Source organism: Mus pahari, chromosome 1 (assembly GCF_900095145.1).
Source record: "Mus pahari chromosome 1, PAHARI_EIJ_v1.1, whole genome shotgun sequence".
NCBI classification, from domain to species: Eukaryota; Metazoa; Chordata; class Mammalia; order Rodentia; family Muridae; genus Mus; species Mus pahari.
In genome coordinates this window covers 112,383,963-112,410,712 of record NC_034590.1, presented here as the reverse complement: position 1 = coordinate 112,410,712, position 26,750 = coordinate 112,383,963, and the positions used below count along the sequence as shown (strand labels likewise).

At 52.7% G+C, this 26,750-nt stretch overlaps 1 protein-coding gene across 1 annotated transcript; it reads left to right on the top strand.

Moving 5' to 3' along the window:
- The first annotated feature begins 2,656 nt into the window (after positions 1-2,656).
- On the top strand, positions 2,657-26,750 carry Trpm5 (transient receptor potential cation channel subfamily M member 5). The gene is made up of 25 exons (XM_021197103.1): positions 2,657-2,735; positions 8,283-8,409; positions 8,811-8,991; positions 10,032-10,204; positions 10,861-11,047; positions 12,395-12,459; positions 12,603-12,794; positions 13,078-13,180; positions 14,436-14,554; positions 14,926-15,264; positions 15,330-15,470; positions 15,583-15,706; positions 16,085-16,230; positions 17,081-17,193; positions 17,346-17,438; positions 17,765-18,023; positions 18,742-18,860; positions 19,038-19,170; positions 19,816-19,990; positions 22,696-22,849; positions 23,756-23,937; positions 24,248-24,380; positions 25,014-25,086; positions 25,534-25,600; positions 25,843-26,750. The coding sequence occupies exons 2-25, from the start codon at positions 8,293-8,295 to the stop codon at positions 25,929-25,931; spliced, it is 3,477 nt and encodes a 1,158-aa protein (XP_021052762.1). The 5' UTR covers positions 2,657-2,735; positions 8,283-8,292; the 3' UTR covers positions 25,932-26,750.

Below are 26,750 nucleotides of genomic sequence, written 5' to 3'. Positions count from 1 at the left end.
ACACACACACACACACACACACACACACACACACACACACTAAAACAAGATGCCTGGGTGGATGGGTCATTGATGAATGGGTGGATGTTGTCCATTTTCAAGATATCCTGGGTGCTAACCTAAGCATACTCACCTTGGTATGTCCTCATCGATTCCCAGGAAATGTTCATCATGATCACTGTTCCCATTGCCTGACAGGACCTGGAACAGGTACAGGGCAGGTAGTCGATGCCACACTGAGGCTGGCTACTGGCCCTGTAACTGCTCTGTGTAATGTAGAAACATACACATTCTTCTATAGACAGCATGCACTGGGGGCACAGATGTGTGCATGAAAGCTGAGTACAGGGCCAGAAAACCATTAGTTTCCATTAGAGGCCTGGCAGGAGCTCTGAGTTGGTCCCTCAGCCCCTCTGGCCTTGGTCTACAACTGTGGGATAGCACCAGGACCAGCGTCAGACTAATAGACTCAGGCCTAAGGCATGTGATGCACTAGTCCTTGCTCTTCCCAGACCATCGTCTCCAACTTAGAGACCACAGACAAGAGCCCAACATGCTGTAAAAAATCCTGGGCCAAGAAGGTACTAAGGTCATGAGGGCAACATTGGTGGCCTTAGGATTGCTGTGGGAAGGAGAGGCCCTCGGTTCCCTGAGTGGCGAAGCTGGAGATGCAGACTTTCTGGGCCTGCAGAGTACAACTCTCCACAGAAGGCAGTCAGAGACAGAACTGAGTCTAGGGGCAGAATGGGGCAGGGCTGTTGAGCTAGGGTCTGGTCTTAGGAGGTAGTTTCTCTCCCAAAAGTATGCTTCGGGGAGGGGAGGTGTTGAGTAAAATTCTGCAGGGTGGGGAGACTAGAAGGCCTACCAGACTTTGGCCTCTTCTGCTCCAGTCCAGACCTAGCTGTCAGCCTCAGAGATAGCCAGGCTACCTAAGAACACGGGCCCTCATGGATGCTAGGCTTGGCTTTTGAGCAGGTGGGCATGGAAGGCAGCTAGTGAGGCTGTACAGTCAGTGGTGGGAAGGAAAACTGCTATCTTGGGGACACAAACTGGGGTGAGAGCAGCCCTTGCTGGAGACTTGCCCTCTGGAGCACAGCCTTGCCCAAGAGGAAGTATCTTCTTGGCACCAGTCAGTGCAACCACAGGAGAGACAGACACAGCTACCAGCCAAGCCATGGTGATCAATGTAGGGAAGCAGCCATTGAGGGCAATTTAGGCATCCCTCCCATGGCACCTTGATCCTCCGTCCCCCTCATCACAGTGCTCGTGGTGAGAGCATACAGGCAATTGAGCCTTGCCCAGTGTCTATCTGCCCAGGGCCTAGAATGGTTTGGAAGTTGCTTCCCACTAAATGGCTATCTCCCAGGACTCCACTTAGGCCTCCATATGGCTCATGCCTATGCACACGCCCAGGCACACAACTGCCTTTGGGCATATGTTCTGTATACTGTCATATTCTGCACTTGGGGTTGACTGGGGCTGCCCAGTGTCCAGCAGCACTATAGGGGAAGCAGCTGTTGATGGGCAAATGAGGAAGCAAAGGTCATTTCAGATGACAAAGCAACACTGAGCAATGCTGCTGGGGTGCCTGGGAGGAGAGCTGCCCTGTGCTGGTGTGGGCCTGGGTGAAGGGGTCCTTGAAGGACATGGGAGCCTGTGGTGACAAGCCTGTGGGAGATGCTCCAAGGAGTGGTGCCCCAAGGGAGCAGAAGAAAAAGTGTCAGGGCCTCTTTGGGTTTGATTATTAGGATCATAGGGGGCCACAGAAGGTTGTGGGTAAGGAGAAGCATAATATGGTACTGACCTGGAATGGTTAGGGAATATTTGGTGCAGCCCCCCAAGTGTCCAAAAGATGGAGGTAAAGGGGCAGTAGCAGATGAAGGAGGGGTTCTGGAAGCACCCCTATTCTCCTCAGACATAGGAAGGTTAGGCCTTGGATTGCTTGGTAGGCATGAACTTAGGCTAGATTTCCAGAATCCAGTGAACTCTGGCCTTGTTCTATACAGAGATACAGCCATTCCACCTAGACCCCCCACTATGTGCCCTCCTCCAGAACTGGACCCTATATCTATCAAGCCCTCAAGGCTTATGGTTCTTGCTCTTCAGGGTCCAAGTGAAGCTGGTCTGAGCCTCTGCCCCACACCCAGCCTGTAATTTCAGGACATCAAATGGGCATGGCTTATCTCAAGGTAACATGACAGGTATGCCAGGGAACGTGCTAGCTCAGATGGTCATGTAACTGTGGCCCTCTTGCTCAGGGCAAAGCCAGGAGACCCCTGCCCTTGATTAGCCCGAGGTAGCTATCTCCCTGCCCCACCCAGGTCCTGTCTTTGCCTGTGATCTTGGCGCCCTCTGCTGGCTAATGTTGGGTCCTTTGCTGCTGCCCAACCCCTATCTCCCTACCCTGGGGTTCATGGCCAAGTAATGAAAGCCAGATACTGTGATTTCTGGGGAAGGGCTCACAGAAACACTGTCAAGAGCTGTCAGGAGACAGCTTCCTCAGGAGCTGTCAGGAGCACTGTCCTTCCTCCCCAGTTACACACACCCACCTGGAAGCTGAGCACAAGTATCCCGGTCTACAGGAAGAGAAACCGGGACTCAGTGTTGAAGGAGCTGGATAGAGCAACAGGAAAACAGCCAGTGTCACAGCCGTGAAAAGCAACCCAAGCATCAGTCCTGAGCCTCAGTTTGGAGGCAGTTCTCGCGCAGTCCCCAAGGCACCGACTGCCTGACTGGTTAGCTAGTACTCAGCTCACTCACACCAGAGGCTTCCCCAGGAGTGTGGCACACCACAGATCAGGGCAGACATCTCCAGACCTCCTGGGACCTCCTATCCTCCTTGGGACAATTTGTCAGACATCCTTTCATGGATCACATGGGCTTAAGGCAGTCCTTGTTTCCTCAACTAGAGAAACTGAGGCATGGTGAGAGATGAAACAGAAATCTCACCTGACCTCTGACCTCGTGTTAGAGCACAGACATCCAGGCTGTACTCATCGACTGTGCCAGGTAGAGCCCATGGAGGAAAGGACCCAGGCTTCATCTAACCCTTCTTAACAGTGGGCTCTTGGCCAGCCTGGATGTGCTCTCAGACCAGTGGCACCAATCTGGCCCTTGGCGGCTGGGTGGTACCCTGGATTCACTCACACCCAGCTTTCTAAGACACCATTGGCTGCCAGCTGCTGGGTGTGGCATGTGGGTGGATCGAGGGAGGAACACAGCCTGCGGTAGGTAAGTGCCTCCAACCTTCAGCACCTGCAGCTACATGCCAGGAATCTGGAAGGAACCGGCAGGTAAGCTCACACCAGGGTCAGCTTGCATAGGGAGTGGGTCCAGAGAGTCGCTCAGTCCTCTCCTGAGCAGGTAGGAAGGGCAAGCAGGAGCCATGTTCTAGCCACATTCCTACCTCATGTTCTCCATCGGGGATGGCATCAGGAGGACAGGTCTGCTGTGGGCAAGGGAAAGGGCTACTGCTGTGAGAGGGTCTGGGTGGAGGGCAAACCAAATCAGACTTGGAGATTACATCTGCCACAGCAACTTGGAAAGTCAGCCCAAGCTCAGGGGCTGCAGGAGGGGTGTAGGGGTGGGGACCCAGCTCCTCATAGTTATATCTATGTCCTGCTCTGTCAGCAATGTCAGGTCTCCTCACCAAGGGGATGAGGGGTGCCATGCTAATTCATGCATACTGCATGCAGTGACCTTCTTAGTTTTACCCACATATCACTGTAAGCTGGCACAGAGAGTTTAGGGACAAGTACGTTCAGGACCCCAGGGTTTGGGTGCCAGATCTGTCGTGCTCTGGGCTCTTCCTATCTTAGAGGCAGAGAAGTGCATTTAGTTCAGGCTCTTTCTGTGATCAGCTCAGCTAGTAAGAGCCTCTGAGGTCTCCACTGCCTTGGGATTAAGAATCTGGTTTTTGTCTTTCAGAGTTCTGGCATAGGATAATGAGTAGGGTCATGTAGCTCCCCCCACCCCCACAAAAACAAACAAACAAAAAACACCAACAAAGGGGGCATTTTAGACCCAGACACCTGCACATGCAAATCCTATTTGCATGCCTTCCCTCTTTGTGGCCACATTTGCCTGGTACTTGGCACATGCCCAAATGCCCCTCCACCTCAGCCTGGTGGGGAGAGCAAGGCCTAGCACTTCCTGGGTGTTTCGTCCACCTTCCATGGCATCCAGGAATCTGGACCATTCATCCAGTCTATACTGAGGCAAGGCAAGGTGATCCTGTCTGCGGGGTCTAATCCATTGTCCATGAGTGGGGGGGGGGGTGCATTGTCGAACCCCATCTTGAAAGGCACTCCCTAGGGCCTAGACCTTGGAAAAGAAACCTCCAGAGCCCCAGGATCCCCAGGAGCCCCAGAAGACTCCTCCCTCAGTCAAAAATGAAGCTGTCATGACTTTCTCACTGGAAACTAAGTGGGCAGAAGAGTAGGAGGTCCCATCCCCAGTCCAAAGACGGAAGACAAACAGCATGGCTCCCATACTCCAAGCCACAGCACACAGACAGCTTGAGTAACCTCTCTTATTGCAGAGCACAAGTCCAGATGTGACTGGGAACTCTCTTTCCAATAATGAGATTTACTGCTAGCAGCATGCTTTTCACATTGACCCTAAGACAGTAGCTTTGTCTAGAAACGGGGTCTTAGTAGATGAGATGCAGGGAAGGTGGGGTTCCTGTTCTAGTGATGAGGTTCTGATACGAAGGAAGAAGAGAGGACAGACTCACACAGGCACAAGTCCCTGATCACAGAGGTAGGGACTGAGCCCACATGGCTATAAACAAAGGGATGCCTGGAGCCCCTGGAAGTTGAAAGATGTCCTCAGAGCCCTGGGAAAGGCCCCATCGCCTATCCATTCCTGGATTTGGGTTTTTTTATCCCTAACACTTCAGGAGCACACCTCAGCTGGGTCAGGCCTCCAAGCTTGTGGTCTTTGTTCCAGCACACAGGGACATGCCCGTGACCCTAGCCAGATTCCTACGGGGAAAACCATGAGCTGTTTATTCCTGTGGCTGGAGGACCTTATTCAAATCTTGCCCTCCACAGGCCCTGGGTGTGAACTCCTGGTGTGGGTGGGGTGAATTTACATCTCCCACAACAGGGCTGCAGGGGACCCAAGGAACCAAGGAGCTGGGCCTGGCTACAAGAACCAGATACAAGGGAGAGGACTTGCCTGTGACCACACAGTGACCCATGGTGTCTACCTTCATATAGGGCCATCCATGGAAAATCAGGGTGACAGGACTCTCCTGGTCCGGAGGCCAAGGTGAAGCCCAGGTGTCCTAGGTCTGCTTTCTGCCACTAAGATAAACACCATGGCCAAAGGCAACTTGGGGAGGAAAGGGTTAATTTCCACTTGCACCATGCAGTCCATCATGAAGGGAATCCAGGGCAGGAACTCCAGGCAGGAATGTGGGGGCAGAAACGTGTGCAGGTAGGAACTGAAGCAAAGTCCACAAAAGCAAGCTGTGTACTGGCTTGCACTTCATGATTTCCTGACTTGATTTTCTTTTTTCTTTTTTTAAAAATTTTATTAGATATTTTCTTCATTTACATTTCAAATGCTATCCCGAATGTCCCCTATACCTTCCTCCCACCCTGCTTCCCTGCCCACTCACTCCCACTTCTTGGCCCTGGCGTTCCCTTGTTTGGGGCATATAAAGTTTGCAAGACCAAGGGGCCTCTCTTCCCAACAGTTGCTGACTAGGCCATCTTCTGCTACATATGCAGCTAGAGACACGAGCTCTGGGGGTACTGATTAGTTCATATTGTTGTTCCACCTATAGGGTTGCAGACCCCTTCAGTTCCTTGNGTAATTTCTCTAGCTCCTCCATTGGGGTCTCTGTGTTCTATCCTATAGATGACTGTGGGCATCCACTTCTATATTTGCCAGGCACTGGCATAGCCTCACAAGAGACAGCTATATCAGTGTCCTTTCAACAAGTTCTTGCTGGCATATGCAATAGTGTCTGCGTTTGGTGGCTGATTATGGGATGGTCCCCCACTGACCACCTGCCCAGGGGTAGTACTGTCTCCAGTGGGCTGGATCTTCCCATAGCCATCATTAATCAATAAAATGTCCCTCCTCCCAAATGACCTTAGCTTATGTCAAGTTGACAGAAAAAACTAAGCAGTTCATCAGGTAAGGGAAGCCACAAAAAAAAACAAAAACAAAACAAACAAACAACCCCCCTGCCGTAGCACCTAGAGCAGACCCGGAGAAGCCCCACATCTTCCCAAGCCAGACTTTCTACCTCTTCTGGATCTGAGGGTCCTACCTGCAAATCTCCCTTTCTGTCCCCACACCTGCCTCAGGTGACGAGCATGACCTACTCAGGAGTACACCTCAGCTGGGTCAGGCCTCCCTTGTGGTCCTTGTTCCAGCACACAGGGACATGCCCGGGACCCTGGCCAGATTCCTACGGGGAAACCATGAACTGTTTATTCCTGTGGCTGGAGGACCTTATTCAAATGGTTATCAAATGGCTTAGCATATCCCTGTTACACCTACAACAACATGAAATGGTGCTGTTGCACCAAATGCAACAAGACTTAGTTTATACTGAGCTAAGTATGAGTGACTGTAGCTAATGAGACCCCAAGGGATGTGTTCCACTGCGACCATGGTTACAATAACCTTTGTAACCTTTGTTGTCACAGAAATGACAACAGTAAGTCAAGGCATTTATCGAATACCTTGGTGGGATAACCAGGTAGGTAGGTTACAGCTACGTGAGCAATTTCTGCTATAGGCCTCAGATGCTGTCTGGTGACATTTTTGGCGTTTGGGTTGGTGGAAGGAAGCTTGAGGTTTGCTGAGAATACAGGCTAGAGGTTTTTGCCTGGAAGATGGATGTTCTGACAGTAGAAGTGGGTAATAAATGTGTGCTGAAGACAGCCCAAGATAATTTAGCTAGGGAATCTGTAACATTTCAGCTTCCATAACTAGGACATTCTAATGAGTCAGTCATCTGCAGAAACTTTATCAGAGGTAAACATCAGTTCACATCTGCAAAGACTGAACTTCTATAGAAGGTCACCTGCACAGGACCAGGAGCTAGGGATCAGGTGTATCTTTTGAGATACACTGTCTTTGGGAATAACACTATAAGCATGCTGGCTCCAGTGGTATGTAGGGAGAACCTTGACTCAACTCCTGTCCAGGTTAGCCACAAGAGGCTGAGAGTCAGCCCCCTCATAACTTATACCACCCTATCCCCCTCCTTCTCAGCCCCCTATGTGCACAGGTATCCCCCTGTAAAAAGTACGGGTTCTGAAGTGCTATCATGTGGGCACCCCAAAGCTGGGCACATGGGACAGTCATGAAGACCTGGGAAGTGGTGTGTAAAGTGCTCTCCCATGTCAGATAGGATCTCTACCTACAGTGGAGCCAAGGGAGGGCCTTCAGTATGTTCTTCCTCCCTGGCTGGATACCTAATTCAGGAGCCAATGGTGAAGCAGGGCCACAATGTGCAGGAGAGGGTTTTGACATTCATCAAAGAAACACAGGGAATCTGTAGAGAACCCGGCTGCATACCACACAGGCTAGTCCATTCAAGTCACTGAAGTGAAGGGCAGGGCTGAGAGGCCTAGCCTTGCTGGGTGGGTGGGAGAGGACCTGAGCCCAGCCAGGGTGAGGGATGCTGCAGGCAGCCTCTTCATCCTCTATTTACCAAGGTGGGAACTTGGAGGGCAGAGCCTGGTGGGGTCTTTCTCTCCATGCTTCCTTCTGTTCTTCCCACTGCCCTCTTCACCTGCACTCCCCAAGGATTTCCCTTCCTGGATTTTCTTCCTGCCTTCTGTTCCTGCTTCCCCTTCCTAACCTTCCCTACCCTGGACTTCCAGTTCCACCCAGGTCCCTCCTCTTCTCCACTCTGTCCTCTGAGCTAGATCACCTGCCTTCTCACCTAACTACCCAGTCAAAAACCTGGGACCTTGTCTGGAGCAGTCTAGGGTGTGGCTCCCATGGGTTGGGGTAATGAATTCCCTACTGTCTTTGGAGGTTTCCAGGACCCCCCTGCAAAAGCCTCTGGAGAACGGTGACAAGTGTGTTAGACTCCAGATGCCCGGAGTTCAGTAAGTGTGGGAAACAGAGGCAGGTGGGTGGAGAAGGAGCCTGACTTTAGTTATAGCTACTGAGAGGGAGGTCGAGCTCAGGTGGGGCCAGGAGATGGGCAGCTGCCTCACATGCCAGGTGGGACAGGTCTTACTTATGAAAAGGAGAAGAGGATGGCTAGTCCATCCTGTGGGTTCCATCATATATATGTTTCACAGAAAAGCCACCATGCAGACAGCCCAGAGCTCCTGCCCCGGCAGCCCCCCAGATACTGAGGATGGCTGGGAGCCAGTCCTATGCAGGGGAGAGATCAACTTCGGAGGGTCTGGGAAGAAGCGAGGCAAGGTAGGGTTAACGCACGCCTGAATGAAGCCCACCATGCCTGGAATTCCCAAGTCTTACTTCTTCCTTAAAGCCCAGTTCTGGGGCCTACTCAACCTGTGTCCATTCCTTATGAGCTGAGTGCAGAGACCCTAACCAGATGGGCAAAAACCGAGAGTTGCTTCCTGCCCTGGTGATAATGAGAACCTTGAGGTTCAGGACTCCTGACCCACTCTCCACTCACAGGGGGAGGATATATTGCAATGACTATACTACACAGAAGTCTTGTCCCAAGGAGGGAGTGTCTAAAGCCTGCCCTCCTGTGGCCTGCCCTGTTCCATAAGCCCAGCCTCCTCCCCCATGATCAGAATCCCACATCCCAGTGCTGTCTACCACCTGGAACCCACCAGCCCCTTACCCTGCAGTTTGTGAAGGTGCCAAGCAGTGTGGCCCCCTCTGTGCTCTTTGAACTCCTGCTTACTGAGTGGCATCTGCCAGCCCCCAACCTGGTGGTGTCCCTGGTGGGTGAGGAACGACCTTTGGCTATGAAGTCCTGGCTTCGGGATGTCCTGCGCAAGGGGCTGGTGAAAGCAGCTCAGAGCACAGGTAAGGCTGGCTCCTCTTGCCCTCAGTGGGTGAGGTCTTCCCCCATCCCTTTACGACCAAGACAGTCCACCACAGACACACCCACTGGCCAATCTGATCAAGGCTAAGATTCTCTTCACAGGTGATTCTGGGTTGTCTCAAGTTGATGACTGGAACTAAGCAGCCTGGGGGTCAGAGAGATGCTCAAAAGTGAGCATGTGCTGCTCTTGCAGGGATCTGCAGTTCTGTTCCCAGCACCCATGCCAGGCAGCTTGAAGCTAACTGTAACTCCTGCTCCAGGGAGACTCAATACCTCTGGCCTCCTCAGGCAGCTTTACGTATGCATATACTGACATACACTTACATAATTTAAAAAAGAAATTAAAACTAACCACCACAGTGAGATAACTCAATGGCTAACGACAAGAGTCCAGTCCCCAGCACCCACACAGGAGGTTGGGCATGGAGGTATGTGCTTGTAGTCCCAGTGCTAGGGGAAACAGACAAGTCCCCGTAGCGTGTGACAATGGCCTTCCAGAGTTGCCCAACCAGTAAGCTCCAGGTTTATCAGAGACCATCTTACAGAGACAAGGTGAATGGCACTTCTGGCCTCCTGTCCCCTGACACAGGTATCCTGCACATATGAACATATACCCAGCAAGGGGGTCGGAAGTTCTGAGTCTTTCTCGTTGCAGAAGTGGTTATAATAAAGGAAGAGTTGACGTTTGGATGCAGATGGGAACTTTGTCATTCAGATCCTTGCCCAGAACAAGCTATGGGGCAGCATCTAGGACAAATCGTGGAAAAGGCCACTGTCTGCCACACATATATCCCCCCTGAGCCTTAATATTCCCGTCAGCCTCAAAGTGTTCCCTGTAGCTGGGCACGGTGGTAATACTGTATTTCCAGTACACGGAACACATGGAATGACTTAAGTTGACGAATAGCCTGCATTGTAGAAACCTGTCTGGAGGGAAGAATAAAAAAAGTATTTCCCACCACTTGATTCCCTGGTCAGCCAGCAGTGAGGACTCCAGGACCCTTCTCTGCCCCTCCCATAGGTGCCTGGATCCTGACCAGTGCCCTCCATGTGGGCCTGGCCCGCCATGTCGGACAAGCTGTGCGTGATCACTCTCTGGCTAGCACCTCCACCAAGATCCGTGTGGTGGCCATCGGAATGGCCTCTCTGGATCGAATCCTTCACCGTCAGCTTCTAGATGGTGTCCACCAAAAGGTTAGTGACGGGTTCACAGGACCACAGCTGAGAGGGTTTAGTGAGCTTGGGTGGGTAGAGGAAGCTATAGGCAGGCTGAAGAACTGTGCCACTCCTGGAAGCCCTGAAAGTATTGAGAGGTGAGAGGTGGGAGGATGGGCTGCAGTTGGAAGATGTGGGTTCCATGGGCCCAGCCCTTCCCACCAGGTGGCAGCATCTCTCAGGAATAAGGGTGGCAACCTGCTGTACTCCCTATGGAAAACCAGACCAATCACGCCCTGGGCCCAGCCTGGCTGGACGGCTGTCCTCAAGACCCAGAGAACCCTGGCCAGGTGGTTTTGGCTCTCTGGTATTCATACACATCCCCCACCCTGTGGTCTGTGTAAGGCAGAACCAATGAGAAGCCCAGGAGGCCCCACTGAGGTGAAAGTCTGGACCCCAGCCCAGAAGAGTCTGGAAGGTGGAGCTTGCACAGCCCTGGCCCCAGCTGTTTCCATGGTTCACTCATTCCAGGGAGGCCCCCGGCCCAGCAGTCCAGCCTCCCTCTGCCTGAGGGGTGGGGACTCTGGGGCCTCGCTGAAGCCTCGCCCAGGGCCCCAGCATGGCATGCACAGCACAGCAAGGCCCAGTCCAAGCTGCTCCTGAGGTCTCTGCCTCCCCATGTCTCCTTGGCACAGGAGGATACTCCCATCCACTACCCAGCAGACAAGGGCAGTATTCAGGGACCCCTCTGCCCCCTGGACAGCAATCTCTCCCACTTTATCCTTGTGGAGTCAGGCGCCTTTGGGAGTGGGAACGACGGACTGACCGAGCTGCAGCTGAGCCTGGAGAAGCACATCTCTCAGCAGAGGACAGGTTATGGGGGTAAGGCTCACTCTAGCTGCCCATCTACAGCATCTTGGGGATGTAGACATGGAGACCTGGCACACACTAGTAAGAAGTTCACGGAGAGAGTGGGAAGAGGTCTTCCAGGAAGTGGGGGAGGGTCCTGCATGCCTGAGCATACAGGGCCTGGAAAGAAGAGCTGTTGGTGTGGGATGGGAGTGACACAGCTGGGCAGTGTGACCTTGGCTGGGCAGCAGTCACCTCCTGGGCAGACTACAGGGCAGTTGCCACTGTTTATCTGGTGCAGCTGACTGTAGACTCTGCCAGCCAATAGGCTTCCCGGAGGTGCAGTCCCCTCCACTGCCACCAGGGAGCAGAATTGCCTGAGGGACTGGGTACATCTGTGGCTAATGGAGGTTGTGAAAGAGACTAGGACAATATTAAAAAACAAAATATATTTATAAGCTACTATGTCATTGCTTAGAAATTTTTGGTAAAGCCAGTGCACTTTAACAGTGGAAACAGATCTGTGTCTAATACCACAAAGGCCTCCATAGAACCACTGCAGATCGGGTCTAATCCCATCAGCTTCTGAGCATTTGTTGGCCCAGTGAGTCTCTTACAATGCAGAGCAACCCTGCCCTATGCTTGTAGTGTGACTACCTAGCCACAGTGTATCCGCTCTTGGGCTGCGGCAGGTACAACCAGGCTTCCTTTCTCTCAAGTTACTTTGTGTTTAATGCCATTGCTAGACAGTGCAGATGTTGAAGTCTTGGGCCCACAGCTCAGGGATTTGATACACCCTATCTATCTGGGTTCACCCTTGGGGGAAAAAGCCACTGTGGTCTGGGGATGTAGTTAGTAGAGTGCTTGCCTTTTGTGCACAAAGCTCTGGGATTAATCCCCAGCATAGAATAAACCAGGCACTGTGGCACATGCCTGAAACTCGAGCACTCTAGAGATGCAAGCAGGGTATCATCCTAAACTATATTTCAAAAATCAAGACTAGACTTGGAGCAGGAGAGATGGCTCAGCACTTAAGAGCACTGACTGCTCTTCCAGAGATCCTGAGTTCAATTCCCAGGAACCACATGGTGGCTCACAACCATTTGTAACAGGATCTGATGCCCTCTTCTGGTGCATCTGAAGACAGCTACAGTGTACTCATATACATTAAATAAGTAAGTAAGTAAATAAATAAATAAACCTTTTTTAAAAAAAAAGACTAGATTAGGGAAAAAAGAAAAAGAAAAACAAAGCGGAAGCTTTTGCCAGGGAAGGCCAGGGTGTGCAGAAACATGGTACCCGAGGATGCCCGAAGTTGAGGATGGTCCTGAGTTCTCACATTCTGAGCATCAAATAGCCTCATGGCTGTTCTGCCCACAGGCACCAGCTGCATCCAGATACCTGTCCTTTGCCTGTTGATCAATGGTGATCCCAGCACCCTAGAGGTAAGGGCAGAAAGAAAAGAAGCCCCCCCCCCAGCTGGAGTCCTGAAGGATATGGTAGTTTCTCAGGGCACCTACAGGGTGGTGTGAAGGACTGAGGCGCCTCCTAAGCATTCATCTGGGTGTCACCTTCTTTGCTTCCCCAGAGGATTTCCAGGGCAGTGGAGCAGGCTGCCCCATGGCTGATCCTGGCAGGTTCTGGGGGCATTGCTGACGTACTCGCTGCCCTGGTGAGCCAGCCTCATCTCCTGGTGCCCCAGGTGGCTGAGAAGCAGTTCAGAGAGAAATTCCCCAGCGAGTGTTTCTCTTGGGAAGCCATTGTACACTGGACAGAGCTGGTACGTGCTGCTGGGGCTGCTCTGGCCCTCTCCTGCCTCTGTCCTCCCAGCCTCCCCTGGGTGGGGATGCTCTTACTGAAAGTCCTGTGGGCCTAGCCTATGCCCTCTCTTCCTATATACCTCAGAACTATCCAGGTCCTTGTGTAGCAGAGAGACGAGACAGCTAGCCTGGTCAATCTGTGGGCAGTTCTGAGCTAGGTTTGTGGGTCAACAGGAACAGAGTGGTCCATCTGAGGACCCTTCCAGGACACATTCAGACTCTGAGACTTCTTCCCGGTCTTAGTTACAGAACATTGCTGCTCATCCCCACCTGCTCACGGTATACGACTTCGAGCAGGAGGGCTCTGAGGACCTGGACACTGTCATCCTCAAGGCACTTGTGAAAGGTGAGCCAAGTAGACCTGCCCTCAGAGGCTGCAGACTTAGCAGTGTTCACAGGGGATACCTCTCAGCCCTTCCCAGGTAGCAAAGATGACTCACAAATTCATGAAGTACTCAGTTCAGTAGCTTATAATCTAGCCTCAGGGCATTGTAACCATCCCCAGTTCTAGAAGTTTTCTATTAACCGTCCACCCCAACACACACACACACACACACACACACACACACACACACACACACACACACCTAATCGCCTTAGCAATAACTTCACCTTGTCCCAAGGTCCTAGTCCCCTGCTTTCTGTCTAAGAATGTGAGCTTTGGGGCCAGTTTACATAAATGGAATTACAGTACATGTTATTTGTACCCAGCTTCCTTCTTGAAGCACACTACCCACAGACTCGTCCCCATGGCAGCCTGTGCCCGGAAGTCCTCCCTTTCTATGACTGAGTTCTGATGTCTACGGTGTAGATGTTCCATGGGTCTGTCCACTCAGCCACTCACGGTGGATATGTTGTATTGTCACCCAGGCTTGTGCATGTGGTAGGGCAGACCTGGAGTACATGTGCACAGGCTGGAATCTGGGAGAGACCATGCTGGAGAAGGGATGAGGACATACCTGAGGAAGGGGCCACTCTAAGAAAACCTGGGGCATCTGGGGCTGGGGATGTGGCTCATTTGGTAAAATGTTTGTGTGCCATATACAAAGCCCTGGGTTCAATGTCAGCACCACATAAACCAGATGTGGTAGCTTCTACCTGGTAGACAGGAGAATCAGCTGCTCAAACAAATTGGCTACATAGCAATCTCACAGTCAGCCCAGACTACAAAAGGGCAGCTCTGGATTTGGTCATTCCCCCGCCTGAGATAGTGAGGCCCAGGAAGAGATACAGGACCACATGTGGTTTTCAGTGAGTCACACTCCCATGGAGGCAAAAGCCTGCTGCTCTTCACTCTGGCGCTTGCGGGTATCTGTGGTCTCCAGTGAAAGTATCAGGTACCCACATGGAAGAAATGTGCTTGCATGAAAATGTACAGCCCTGTCCTGCTCTTGGGCAAGAAGATGCTGGCCAAAGTGCTATATTCCTGAGAGCATGCCTCTGCCTCTCCAGACTATGTCCAAGGGATTCTGGGGTATTGCCCCTGAGTGCTCAGTCCTATGCCTCTTGATGCTGTTTAGAGGCAGCTGCCAACCCCCATCAAGTCCTCACAGAGTTCTAGTCCCTCCCTCCAGCTCTGTGGGACTCACCCCCACCCACAGCCTGCAAGAGCCACAGCCAAGAAGCCCAAGACTACCTAGATGAGCTCAAGTTAGCAGTGGCCTGGGATCGCGTGGACATTGCCAAGAGTGAAATCTTCAATGGGGACGTGGAATGGAAGGTGCTCTCCCTGCTCCCTCGGCCCGACTTGGGAACACCAGGCAGGGAATACACTGAAGTCTGAAGTAGTGGGATTTCACGGGTAGCGTCTGGGTCCATCCTGTCTCAGATATTGCCCTGGAGGGAGTCAAGATGACGCTAGGGAACACTCAAAACCCCAACTGAGGCAGAGGGAGCCATAACACTCCTAATGTTAACTCACCAAACCTCTCCTATCCCTGGCACCTGAGGCCAGCATGCTCTGCTGACCCATGCCTGCCCCAGCTTCAGGGAGTGTGGTGTCCAGGGGAGAATTGGTGGTGTCCAGGGGAGGATGTTCACCCTCTCTCCCTCCCTCTTACTGTCCTGATCTCCTCTACTGGGTGAATCCAGTCCTGTGACTTGGAAGAAGTGATGACAGATGCCCTCGTGAGCAACAAACCTGACTTCGTACGCCTCTTTGTGGACAGCGGTGCTGACATGACCGAGTTCTTGACCTATGGGCGGCTGCAGCAGCTTTACCATTCTGTGTCCCCCAAGAGCCTCCTCTTTGAACTGCTGCAGCGTAAGCATGAGGAGGGTCGGCTGACACTAGCTGGCCTGGGTGCCCAGCAGGCTCGGGAGCTGCCCATTGGTCTGCCTGCCTTCTCACTCCACGAGGTCTCCCGCGTACTCAAAGATTTCCTGCATGATGCCTGCCGTGGCTTCTACCAGGATGGGCGCAGGATGGAGGTGAGTAGAACCAGCTTGGGCCAGGGCATGCTAGATAGGCTGGATGTTGATGCCCTGTTCTGCAGGAGAGAGGGCCACCCAAGAGGCCTTCAGGCCAGAAGTGGCTGCCAGACCTCAGTCGGAAGAGTGACGACCCTTGGAGGGACCTGTTCCTCTGGGCTGTGCTGCAGAATCGTTATGAGATGGCCACATACTTCTGGGCCATGGTGAGCAGCCACCTCAGTCCACGGCTCCCTTGGACATCTCAAGAGGCAGACTGGGGAATGTTGGGATGGTCTGGCCACCTCCTAAAAACCCCGTCTCTCCTCCATCTTCCAGGGCCGGGAGGGTGTGGCTGCTGCTCTGGCTGCCTGCAAGATCATAAAGGAAATGTCCCACCTGGAGAAAGAGGCAGAGGTGGCCCGCACCATGCGTGAGGCCAAGTATGAGCAGCTGGCCCTGGGTGAGTCACAGGCAGAGGGCTTCTGCCTCTGGTCCCCTGCAGATATCTCTGATATCCACGTGGCCCAGGGTAACCCCCATGGCCTCCTGTGCAGAGCAGAACAGAGCACTTCCTCCTGGGGGACGGGAATTGGTCAGGAAGTCCTGACCAGGAGGTAGAGGCCCTCACAATCCCGAGGGAGAAGGGGAAGGGCCAGAGGTCAGAGGTTGGGAAGGGCCCTCAGGTCAGTGGGACTCTCAGTGGCCTTGTAGCATGGGAGGCCTGGCTAAACCCTAGGAAGTTGGTTCAGAGCATACACTGCAGAGGACATGGGGGGCAGTGGGGGGTTCCAGGGACTGGACATCAGTACTCCATCCCAACAGCTGGGTTTGTGTACAGATCTTTTCTCAGAGTGCTACAGCAACAGTGAGGACCGTGCCTTTGCCCTGCTGGTGCGCAGGAACCACAGCTGGAGCAGGACCACGTGCCTGCACCTGGCCACTGAAGCTGATGCCAAGGCCTTCTTTGCCCATGATGGTGTGCAAGTAAGTGGCTGACCAGCCAAAGAATGGCCAGGGGCAAGGAGGGTTGGCAGGGCCCAGGCTACCCACATAGGACACCGTGGTCACTCCATGAATGTCCCAGCCTGAAGCTCTTAGCCCATGTTCAAGCTACACAGGGGAGGGACCAGAGAGTGGCTGAATTTCAGCTTCCTCCATCAAGAATATTTTCCTAAAGCCGGGCATGGTGGCACATGCCTTTAATCCCAGCACTTGGGAGGCAGAGGCAGGCAGATTTCTGAGTTCGAGGCCAGCCTGGTCTACAAAGTGAGTTCCAGAATAGCCAGGGCTATACAGAGAAACCCTGTCTTGAAAAACCAAAAATGAATAAATAAATACTTTTCTAGCTTGATTCTTGGGCCCAGCAACACCTGTTCTCTGTTTGGTTGGCTGTAACTCCAATCCATAATCCTGTTATTGAAAGATTACAACAGGGCTGGGGGTGTGGCTCATTTAATAGTGTGTCCAGCATGCTTGAAGACCTGGGTTCAATACCCAGCACTCTATAAGCCAGGTGTAGTGGCACGTGCCAGCAATCTTATCACTATGGAGGTAGAAACAGAAGGCTCAGGAGTTCCAGGTCATCTTCAGGTATGTAGTTGATAGTGATAGTTATCCTGGGTTACAGGAGACTTCCTCAAAGAAAAAAAAAGAAGAAAAGCAGGCAGGCTGCAAAACAATCAAACACATCCTCCTATAAAGAGTCTGCCCTTTTGCCAGAGTGGGTGCTCCAGGAGGGGGCTTGAGAGGGGTCTGGGAAGGGTATCTCAGGCACACAGCCCTACGTGAGATAAAGTGTGGTGACAGGCAGCCACAACATGTGACTTTATTCTAGGCATTCCTGACCAAGATCTGGTGGGGAGACATGGCCACAGGCACGCCCATCCTACGGCTTCTGGGTGCCTTCACCTGCCCAGCCCTCATCTACACGAACCTCATCTCCTTCAGGTAGGTGGATGTAGGCAGCAGCAGGTACCAGTCTTGATGTTCTCACGTCTCATGGCCTTATGTCTGATTGGCTATGTGAGCCCCCTCTCCTGCCTCTTGGTCCAGTACTTTCTTTCGTCTACGTGGTTGGGATATTCTTCTCTGTGTTGCAGTGAGGATGCCCCTCAGAGGATGGAACTGGAAGATCTGCAGGAGCCAGACAGCTTGGATATGGAAAAGAGCTTCCTATGCAGCCAGGGTGGCCAGTAAGGGGTGGCTGGGGGGCGAAGGGGATAAAGGGGGGCAGGAAGGATGCAAGGAGTAGGGAAGGAACTAGAAAACAGAAAGATAGAGTGGGCCTGGGAAGATAGAGGGCGAGACTGTGAGCTAGAAGGGAGAGAGCAGGGCTAAAAAGGTAGGGGAGAGTGGGGGTTAGGAAGAATGGAGAATGCTGGCTGGGAAGGATGGAGAGAAAGTAAGGGCTACCACTAGGCAGTGGCCAGCTCCTAGACACACGGTAGACAGAGTCAGGCTCCCATGGGGTACCATCGTTTGATACCTCCTCACCATGGTGACTTCTGCACTCACACAGATTGGAAAAGCTAACAGAGGCACCAAGAGCTCCAGGCGATCTAGGCCCACAAGCTGCCTTCCTGCTCACACGGTGGAGGAAGTTCTGGGGCGCTCCTGTGACTGTGTTCCTGGGGAATGTGGTCATGTACTTCGCATTCCTCTTCCTGTTCACCTATGTCCTGCTGGTGGACTTCAGGCCACCACCTCAGGGGCCGTCTGGGTCCGAGGTTACCCTCTATTTCTGGGTGTTTACACTGGTGCTGGAGGAAATCCGACAGGTCAGTGGCCATCATGGCCTTCTCCTGGGCTCTGCAACTCAGGCTGTGTTATATGTGCCTCAGGTGGGACATGCTCTGGGGGGGGGGGAGGTAGGACTTTTTAATCCATAGAACAAGACCACTGTGTGGCCTTTCTGTCAACCCACTCTACTGTCCTGGTCCTGGTCACAGAGTGAGCCCCAATCCCAAATCTAGCCCAAGCCCCAATCTTAATCAGAGTAAGTCCTGATCCCAGTCACAGACTGAGTCTTAGTCATCACAGTTTGACCCCTGATCCTGACCACAAACTGAGTTCGAGTCCTAGAGCCAACCTGAGCTGATTTCAGCACCATCTTGACCCCTGATCTTTGCTCCAGATTGATCTTGATTCTGATACCCTAGTCAGAGTCTGAACCCTGACCTGAGTCACTAAGTCCAGACTCTCAGTGTAAACTGACCCTGAACCCTGATCTGAGTCACTGGCTAAGTCCAGACACTCAAAGTTTTAGTCACAGACAATCCTGACCCTAAGTTTAGATTGACCTCATTTTTTTTTTTTTGTCCCCAGACTTATCCCTGAAATCTCTTCAATTGATATCTCCAGTCCTAGCCATACAGAGGGTGCTAGTCATCAATTGATTCTGATAAACTTGGAAACTGAGTTCTGATTTGTGCAGATTCCACCCTGGTCTCGGCAAGAGAGACCTGGTACTGCAACCAGGCTTTCTCCCTCTGCCAGGGCTTCTTCACAGACGAGGACACACACCTGGTGAAGAAATTCACTCTGTATGTGGAAGACAACTGGAACAAGTGTGACATGGTGGCCATCTTCCTGTTCATTGTTGGTGTCACCTGTAGGTCTGTAGCCTCCGGTGGGCTGGTGGGCAGGCTCTAGGGGTTCTACTTAGCCATCTGAAACCTAAGTGTGGTCCTGGAACCTAGTTTTTGGCCAGCTGACTAGCATACTTTGTGTCTTGGGGGAAACCTCCTGTCCATGGGCACCAGCAGCCTTACCCAGCTTTGGTCCCTCTCCAGAATGGTGCCCTCGGTGTTTGAGGCTGGCCGGACCGTTCTGGCCATTGACTTCATGGTGTTCACACTTCGGCTCATCCACATCTTTGCTATTCACAAGCAGCTGGGTCCTAAGATCATCATTGTAGAGCGAATGGTGGGTCCTTGGGACCCTGACCCTTGAGGCGGGTGAGGTACCAGGAACCCCACCCTGCATAGATGGGGAACCTAGATCATTCAGTGGATGGTGACCCTAAACCTGTTGGGCGGTGAACCCTTTGGGATCCCAGCTCTGGATAGCTGTGGAGCCCAAGGGAACACTGACTCATAGATGGGAAGGGCTTTGACTCTGGATGGGGGTGAGGTACCAACTGCAGCCACTTAGAGGAGTATCCAGCTTTGGGTAGGTGGCAGCCCATGGGACCCTATCCCTGGGTAAGATGAGCTCCCCAGAACCCTAACTTGGGTTAGGGGTGAGCCCTCTCGGACCTTGACCTTGGGTGGTGGTGAGCCCTGTGGTATCTCAACCCTGGGTAGCAGTGAGAATCCTGGGACCTCTGACCCTGGATGGGGGTAAGTACTAAAACCCCAACCAAGGTAATGGCGAGAACCCTAACACCCCAGGTCTGGGAGGGGATGAGTCCCCTGGGACCCTAACCCTAGGTTGAGGTGAAATCCCTGGAACTCCAACCCTAGGTGAGGGTAAGCTCTCTGAACTCCACCCTGGGGTAGAGTGAGCCCCTCTGTGACCTCCGAGGGCAAGTTCCCACCCAGGCCATGCCCTGTGACCCTCCCTCTGCAGATGAAGGATGTCTTCTTTTTCCTCTTCTTCCTGAGCGTATGGCTTGTGGCCTATGGTGTGACCACTCAGGCCCTGCTGCACCCCCACGATGGCCGTCTGGAGTGGATTTTCCGCCGTGTGCTCTACAGGCCTTACCTGCAGATCTTTGGGCAAATCCCTCTGGATGAAATTGATGGTTTGTGCTGCGCCAGGAAGGGTGGGCTGATGGGTGGATGGGCTCCAGGATATGTGCGACCCCACTGGGACTTCTGGGTGAAAATGGCTGACACAATGGCATCCTAAGTCTAGGCCACAGGCCTTGCATACCTTCTAGGCTGAGATCCACAGTCGGGTAAGACACAGGCAGCCGTGGAGCCCCCAACCGTTCCCTGGCTGGGAAGTAGGCTATGGGGATCCTGAACATGCAGGGCTGGCTTTCTTCTTAGGGAAGTCAAGTGATGTAATGGGTCTCAAACTTGTGTGTGTTGCCTGCTGGCGTCAGTGGTTTGAGGCTTGTCTATAGTCATGAGTGTCCCCTCAAGCTAGGCCCTACATCTAGTTAGGGCTGATGGAGATTCTAGGAACTTCATGACAAGTGGATACATCTCTGTACTTACTACCCACAAGTAAGGTAGTGGAGGAATAAAAACCCTGGAGACAGAATGGGGACCTAGGCGGACCTAAGGTGGCTAAGATTGGGCAAACACAGTGATTCAGCTCATTAGGCTGGAAAGAGGCCTAGAGAGTGGGGGATCAGGAGAGAGGCTCCATATGTCACTACTGGACATGTGCAGGCTTAGAGATAGGATGCAGATTCAGGCACTGGGGGAGGTGTCAGTGTTCTGGCTAATGTCAAGGGACTTAGTGTTATCTAACCACAAGACCATGCAGTTTGGATGGTCAATAGAGACCTGACCCCAGCCATCCTGGGGGAGGCCATTAATGAGGCCAGGTCAGCAATTACAACACTGGATGAATATTTGTCAACAGATGACAGTAAGACTGGAGCAAGCCCAGGCCTCCAGGGACAGTTGGGCTGGAAATTAACTTCTAATTGGGGTGCTCCCAAGCCATACCCTGGTCTGTTTTCTTCTCCCCACCACACTGCCTTTGGTGTTTGCTCAACGGAGCCATCACTTTTCTAGGCCATTAGCTTAAACAGACATTGCCTGCTTCTCGCTTCCCCTGAGCCATATGGCCTCATGGCCTCAGTCCCTGGGGCCAGAAAGAAGAAGGTGAGTACCCCAGCCAGGGCAGCTCTGGGGTCTGAATTCCATAGTAACTATAACTCTGGTTTCTCCTCCACAGAGATTGGGGAACAAGCTCAGGCCACCTGGCAGTTTAGAAGGATAGCAGGGTGGTCCTTAGTCTAGGTACGGAGGCCACTGCAGGGTCAGCAGAACCACTATAGATGTGGCAGGCAGAGTCAGCCGTGAAGTAGCATTGCCAGTCCCTACACTGTGTCTACTATGCTGGGAGTGGGCTGGTATTCTCTAAAATGCCTGTGCTCAGAGGGAAACTGGGTCTGGAGAGATGGCTCAGTGGTTAAGAGCACTGACTGCTCTTCCAGAGGTCCCAAGTTCAATTCCCAGCAACTACATGGTTGCTCACAACCATTTGTAATGGGATCTGATGCCCTCTTCTGGTGTGTCTGAAGACAGCTACAGTGTACTCAGAGGGAAACTGAGGCCTGGGTAGCTCTTGCCCAGTCTGCGGGGTAGTCCTCACCTCTCCTCCACATCATGCACTTCCTCCTTTTCCCACTAAGTTCTGGGCTTCAGGGCCAAACTTGTGTTCAACCAGGCCAGGCAGGCCTTCTCAGACCTCAGGCAGGATTTATGCCTTTTCAAGGCCTCCTTGCTTCTGAGGGGCTTGGCCACCCTCTGGGGTACCTAGAGAAGGGAAGAGAGCCAGAGAGACAGAACCTGCAACAGATTCACAGGCTGGGGGATGGAGTGATTACTAAGGCAGCCTTGGAGGGGGCAAGACAGGATCTGGCACTCTCAGATGACTGAATGCACCCCTCCATACGATAGAACACTCCACAGCTCACATGGGTTGACTGGTCATAACTCACTGGGTAAACAAGACAGGGATTTGAGAAACAAGGCAGGTCAGAAGACTGCCAGTACATAGGATAGACTTTGAAAGTCAAATATCCCAAAATTGTACCTCAGGGGAGCCTCCCCTAGAGCATCACCTGTAATTCCGAGAGCTGGAAGAACAGAATCAATAACTCACTGAAGTGTACAGGTGGTACACCTGCATGCACACATGCACATATGCCTACACCTACTTATACAGACAGCTATGCACCAGCATATAGCATGGAGAAGACAGGAGATGGAGCCAGGAGGAGGGATAGCAATCTCAGCCTATGCTGCCCTGCAGGCTTGGCCAGGGTGGGGCCCTGCAGGTAGGGGAGAAGCATAAATAAAGGGGTTGGCATTTATAAGGGGCTAGCATTGTGACTCAGAGTCCTTGGGAGATGCCCAGGGCTCTGAGTCCTCCCATTCTGGGCAGAGATACCCAGAAAGCTGCAGGTTCGCATCCCATCTGGGAGCACTGGGTGGGAAAGACATGGACAGGAGGCCTTTCTTGGTTAGATGCAGGAGTTGTTTCCTGCGATGACAGACAGGAAAGGGCTCTGTGGTCCTTGTTCTCACTTCCTCACACGGGCTGGGCTCGCCTCTATGGAATCCCAGCAGAGGAGGCAGAAGATGAACAGTCCACGTGTTGGTTTGGTGTAACTAGGGCTGGCTTCTCACAGTGGGACTTTTGGTGCTTAAACTAGCTAGCCCCATGTTAACCAGGCCCCTGGCCACCTACCCAGCACCCGCAGCCTGTCGGCCTCAGCTTGGAACCACACCCCCAGTCTGAAGGTGTCTGTTTGCCTTGCAGAGGCTCGTGTGAACTGTTCTCTTCACCCTCTGCTGCTGGAAAGCTCGGCTTCCTGCCCTAATCTCTATGCCAACTGGCTGGTCATTCTCCTGCTAGTTACCTTCCTGCTTGTCACTAATGTGCTGCTCATGAACCTTCTGATCGCCATGTTCAGGTACCCTTCTGCCGCCACTTCTGCCCGCCTGCCCTCACCAATCCATGCTCCGTCTTAGTAGGGCTGGTTTCAGGGTGCTGACAGAGACAGGACCCATGTCCTGGTGCTTTGCTGCTGTGTCCAGTGGGCTGGACCTGCAGTAGAGAGCCAGCACTCCAGGTATGGACACACTGTGAGCCCACCCCTGCTGTTTATCCTGTTAGGAAGGAGGATGAGTCTACAGGGTTGGGGACTCAGAGCTGTGTAAACACCACTGAGGAAGCTCCACTGCAGTATACCCGAGAATGTGTCTGAGGGGTACCAGACTCCATCCTAGCCTCCTTTCTGTGGTTTTGATAAAACTGATTGAGAGCAACTTAGGAGGAGAAAAGGCTTATTTCATCTTACACTCCCAGATCACAGTCTGCCACCGAGGGAAGTCAGGGCAGGCGCTCAAGGCAGGAACCATAGAGGAGTACTGTTGGATAGCTCCTCGGGTTCATGTTCAGTTAGACTGCTTACACAGCTCAAGACCTCTTGCACAGGGAATGGTGCAGCCCACAGTGGGCTGAGCCCTCCCACATCATTCTAATCCCCCACAGACACGCCCGAAGGTCAGTATGATCTTGACAGTCCCTCTATTGTGGTTCCCTTCCCAGGTGACTCTAGGCTGTGTCAAATTGAGAGTTAAAGCTAACTGTTAGCCTCTATCTTTCTGAAAGGGCTCCCAGCACAGCCAAGCTACCCACTGGATGCAATGGGGGATGACATATAAGGAATGGGAGGTGAAGGGGTGAGATGAAAGATGGAAAACGGGATACAGGGGGGTTGTGTGCAGGGTGGGAGGTAGATGTTGGGTTGAGGTAGGGTGCTTTCATGGCAGGGAGAGCAGCTTATAAGGCAAGGGCTCGGCTATGTGTCCTGTAGCTACACATTCCAGGTGGTGCAAGGCAATGCAGACATGTTCTGGAAGTTTCAACGCTACCACCTCATCGTTGAATATCATGGAAGACCAGCTCTGGCCCCGCCCTTCATCCTGCTCAGCCACCTGAGTCTGGTACTCAAGCAGGTCTTCAGGAAGGAAGCCCAGCACAAGCGACAACATCTGGGTGAGACCCCAGGCTAGATGCCACTGCTTCCGAGGGTCCCAACTGACAGAGGAGACCATAGAAGGGACTGGGGTTCCTTGTCTAGGCCCTGCCCAGGTTAACCAAAGCTCCAGGTACAGACTAGACAACCACAAGGCCAGCCTGTCTCCTTGCAGCCTGAAATCCCTGCATAGGGCTTATTTCTGTCATCTACCTTGTGCCCTGCCTGGTGGCATCTGCCCTCAGTCTCCCTTGCATTAGCCTGGACCTAGGCTTTCCCTAAGGGCCCACACAGCTCTCCAAAGCTTGCTGCTGTCTCCCACATTGCCAGAGAGAGACTTGCCTGACCCCTTGGACCAGAAGATCATTACCTGGGAAACGGTTCAAAAGGAGAACTTCCTGAGTACCATGGAGAAACGCAGGAGGGACAGCGAGGGGGAGGTGCTGAGGAAAACGGCACACAGGTGGGGCAGCCTGTGGGATAGCCATTCCTGTTCACGAGCTGTCCAGAGATGTAGAAAGGGCCCTGACAGGAGTCAGGTAAACTCAGATGCAGCAGGGCTGGGCTGACCTTGATCAGCTGGGTGTTGTGAGGGGCAGTAAGTCTGGGAGGGGCTCCCCATTGTGAACATGTGGAGGTGGGGGGATATCTAGCCTTTTCAGTAATGGGTGGGGTTTTCTGAATTACCTTAAGGCTGGGTGAGACCATCTAGTGCCAATAACAGGACCTCTGAGCTGGGGAAGCATGCATAATTAGGCATCTCTCTGCAATGGAACTCTTCCTCCTCTCTCAGGTCTGAAGATCCATGCCAGTCGGTGCTAGATGGTGGAGGGGCTATTCTTGAATGCTTATAGGGATGGCCTAGTGTTTATCCTATTGCTTGGTGGCCCATTCCAAGCAGGAATAGGATTTCAATCTCTTGGCGGGTATAACAGTGCTCCATATTCAAAGACAGGCCCCAGATAAAGACTGGAAGGGCAGTAAAACAAGCGGTAACAGTTAACTGAGGCCCCGAGAAAGCAGTTAGGGCATGCAGGCTCCCCCTTGTGGAGTGACATGGAAGTGTCACAACTGAGGCTGGCCCTGCTTTCTACAGAGTGGACTTGATTGCCAAATACATTGGGGGGCTGAGAGAGCAAGAAAAGAGGATCAAGTGTCTGGAATCACAGGCAAGCTGGCAACCCACTGTCCACTTTTCTTCCTGGGTTGGGGGCATCCTTCTGGTTCGGTGGGAGCTACCATAGCCCTGTACCAGCATTCTGATGGACGGAGTGAAAGGGTTATGGACAGGGCAGGTGAGACCTCAGGGCACAGGCATCTGTTGGCCTAGGCCTGTCCCTGCCCCAACTCACTTTAGAGACTCATTGTTCTTCTAGAGCTGGTCCAACAAAACCTAGGTTCAGCACCATATCCAGTCACCATCCCTTATCATGCACTATGGGAGGGCCTGGTCCAGAGTGTGGAGTCCCAGGGCAGCAGTAGCCCTGGCAGGAGGGCAATCAACCCTCTCAATCCTTGGGAGGAAACCACCTCCCCCCCCAATCCCACCCCACAATGCCCTCCCACCCCCACTCCCCGCCCGCCAAAGTCTCAGCACCTCCCTTGGCTCTCTCCAGGCCAACTACTGTATGCTCCTCTTGTCCTCTATGACTGATACACTGGCTGCAGGAGGCACCTACACAAGTAAGTATGGGTTCAGGCCACGGGAATGAGATGGGTATGGGCTCCTCCTTTAAGCCACCAGATTAGGGCAATAGCAAAGCTTCAGGCTGTGTATTAGGTCCTGCCTTCTCCACCTGTTACCCCTGGCAGGCCATTGTTCCTTAGTGTCCCAAGGCTCTGCCTAGCACTGGCCTTGCCACTGTCCATGTCCTGGCCCTTGCCTCACTCCAGCTGAGGGTCCTTTCTCCCTTTCTTGCTCCCAGGCTCTCAGAACTGTGGTCGCAGGAGTCAGCCAGCCTCTGCTAGAGACGGGGAGTACCTAGAGGCTGGCTTGCCACCCTCAGACACCTGAAATGGAGAAACCACTTGCTCTAGAGCCCCAGACCTGGCCACATTGAGTTTTTGGGTCACATCAACCTTTCCCTACTCCCAGAAGCCCCAAGAAATGGTCTTCAAGACTTTGCTACAGACCACTTCTTGGACATCCTTTCCATGAAAATGAAACCCGTGTCTTTGGCATCTATCCGGGAGCCTCAGAGGTACCCTCTCTAGCAGGGGAAGATTTTCCATGTCCCACTAAAGCTTTCACTGGCTTGGACTGGACAGCTGGAACTGGCCAAGTCCTACACAGGACACCATCTGCCTGGATGGGGCTACTTAGGTCTAGCTCCTGTCTTACCCTGAGTTCCTAAGAAGCCAACCTCTTAAACACTAGAGGTTTCTTTCTGTCCTCTGACCCACTCATTAGCTGACCAGCTCCTAGAGGGCAGGACTCAGATCTACTGTAATTAGCTCCCATCTTTCAGCCCCCACAGCAGTATCTGTCTGATTGTTCTGGCATAAACTCCAAGATATTGCTCAAGGGTACCCAATGGTACTTTACTTTCTATAAAGCTTGTAGACCACCTCAAATCAGCTAAACTGGACCATGGTGGTGGCTAACCTGATATTTCAAACACCCGGGGAACATGGAGGGTTATCTGACCTAATGAAAGGCATCTCCATTCCTCCCACTGCTCATCAAATTAAATGACTACCCAGGTCCTTTTTAAAGGAACTCAGAGAATGGGGACTACAGAGGCAGGGGCAGACCTGGGTCTTAGCAGGTCTAGCTAACTTGGTCCAAGTCCCTGGCCTCCGCATGAAATGTTCACTCATGCATCCTCCCTGC

What these genes read in the sequence shown, in the direction of transcription:
- Trpm5 (XM_021197103.1), top strand. Translation starts at nt 8,293, where the DNA reads ATGCAGACAGCCCAGAGCTCCTGCCCCGGCAGCCCCCCAGATACTGAG. An exon ending in ACGAACCTCATCTCCTTCAG is followed by an intron (nt 17,194 to 17,345) that starts GTAGGTGGATGT and finishes TCTGTGTTGCAG; the next exon opens with TGAGGATGCCCCTCAGAGGA. An exon ending in CTATGCAGCCAGGGTGGCCA is followed by an intron (nt 17,439 to 17,764) that starts GTAAGGGGTGGC and finishes GCACTCACACAG; the next exon opens with ATTGGAAAAGCTAACAGAGG.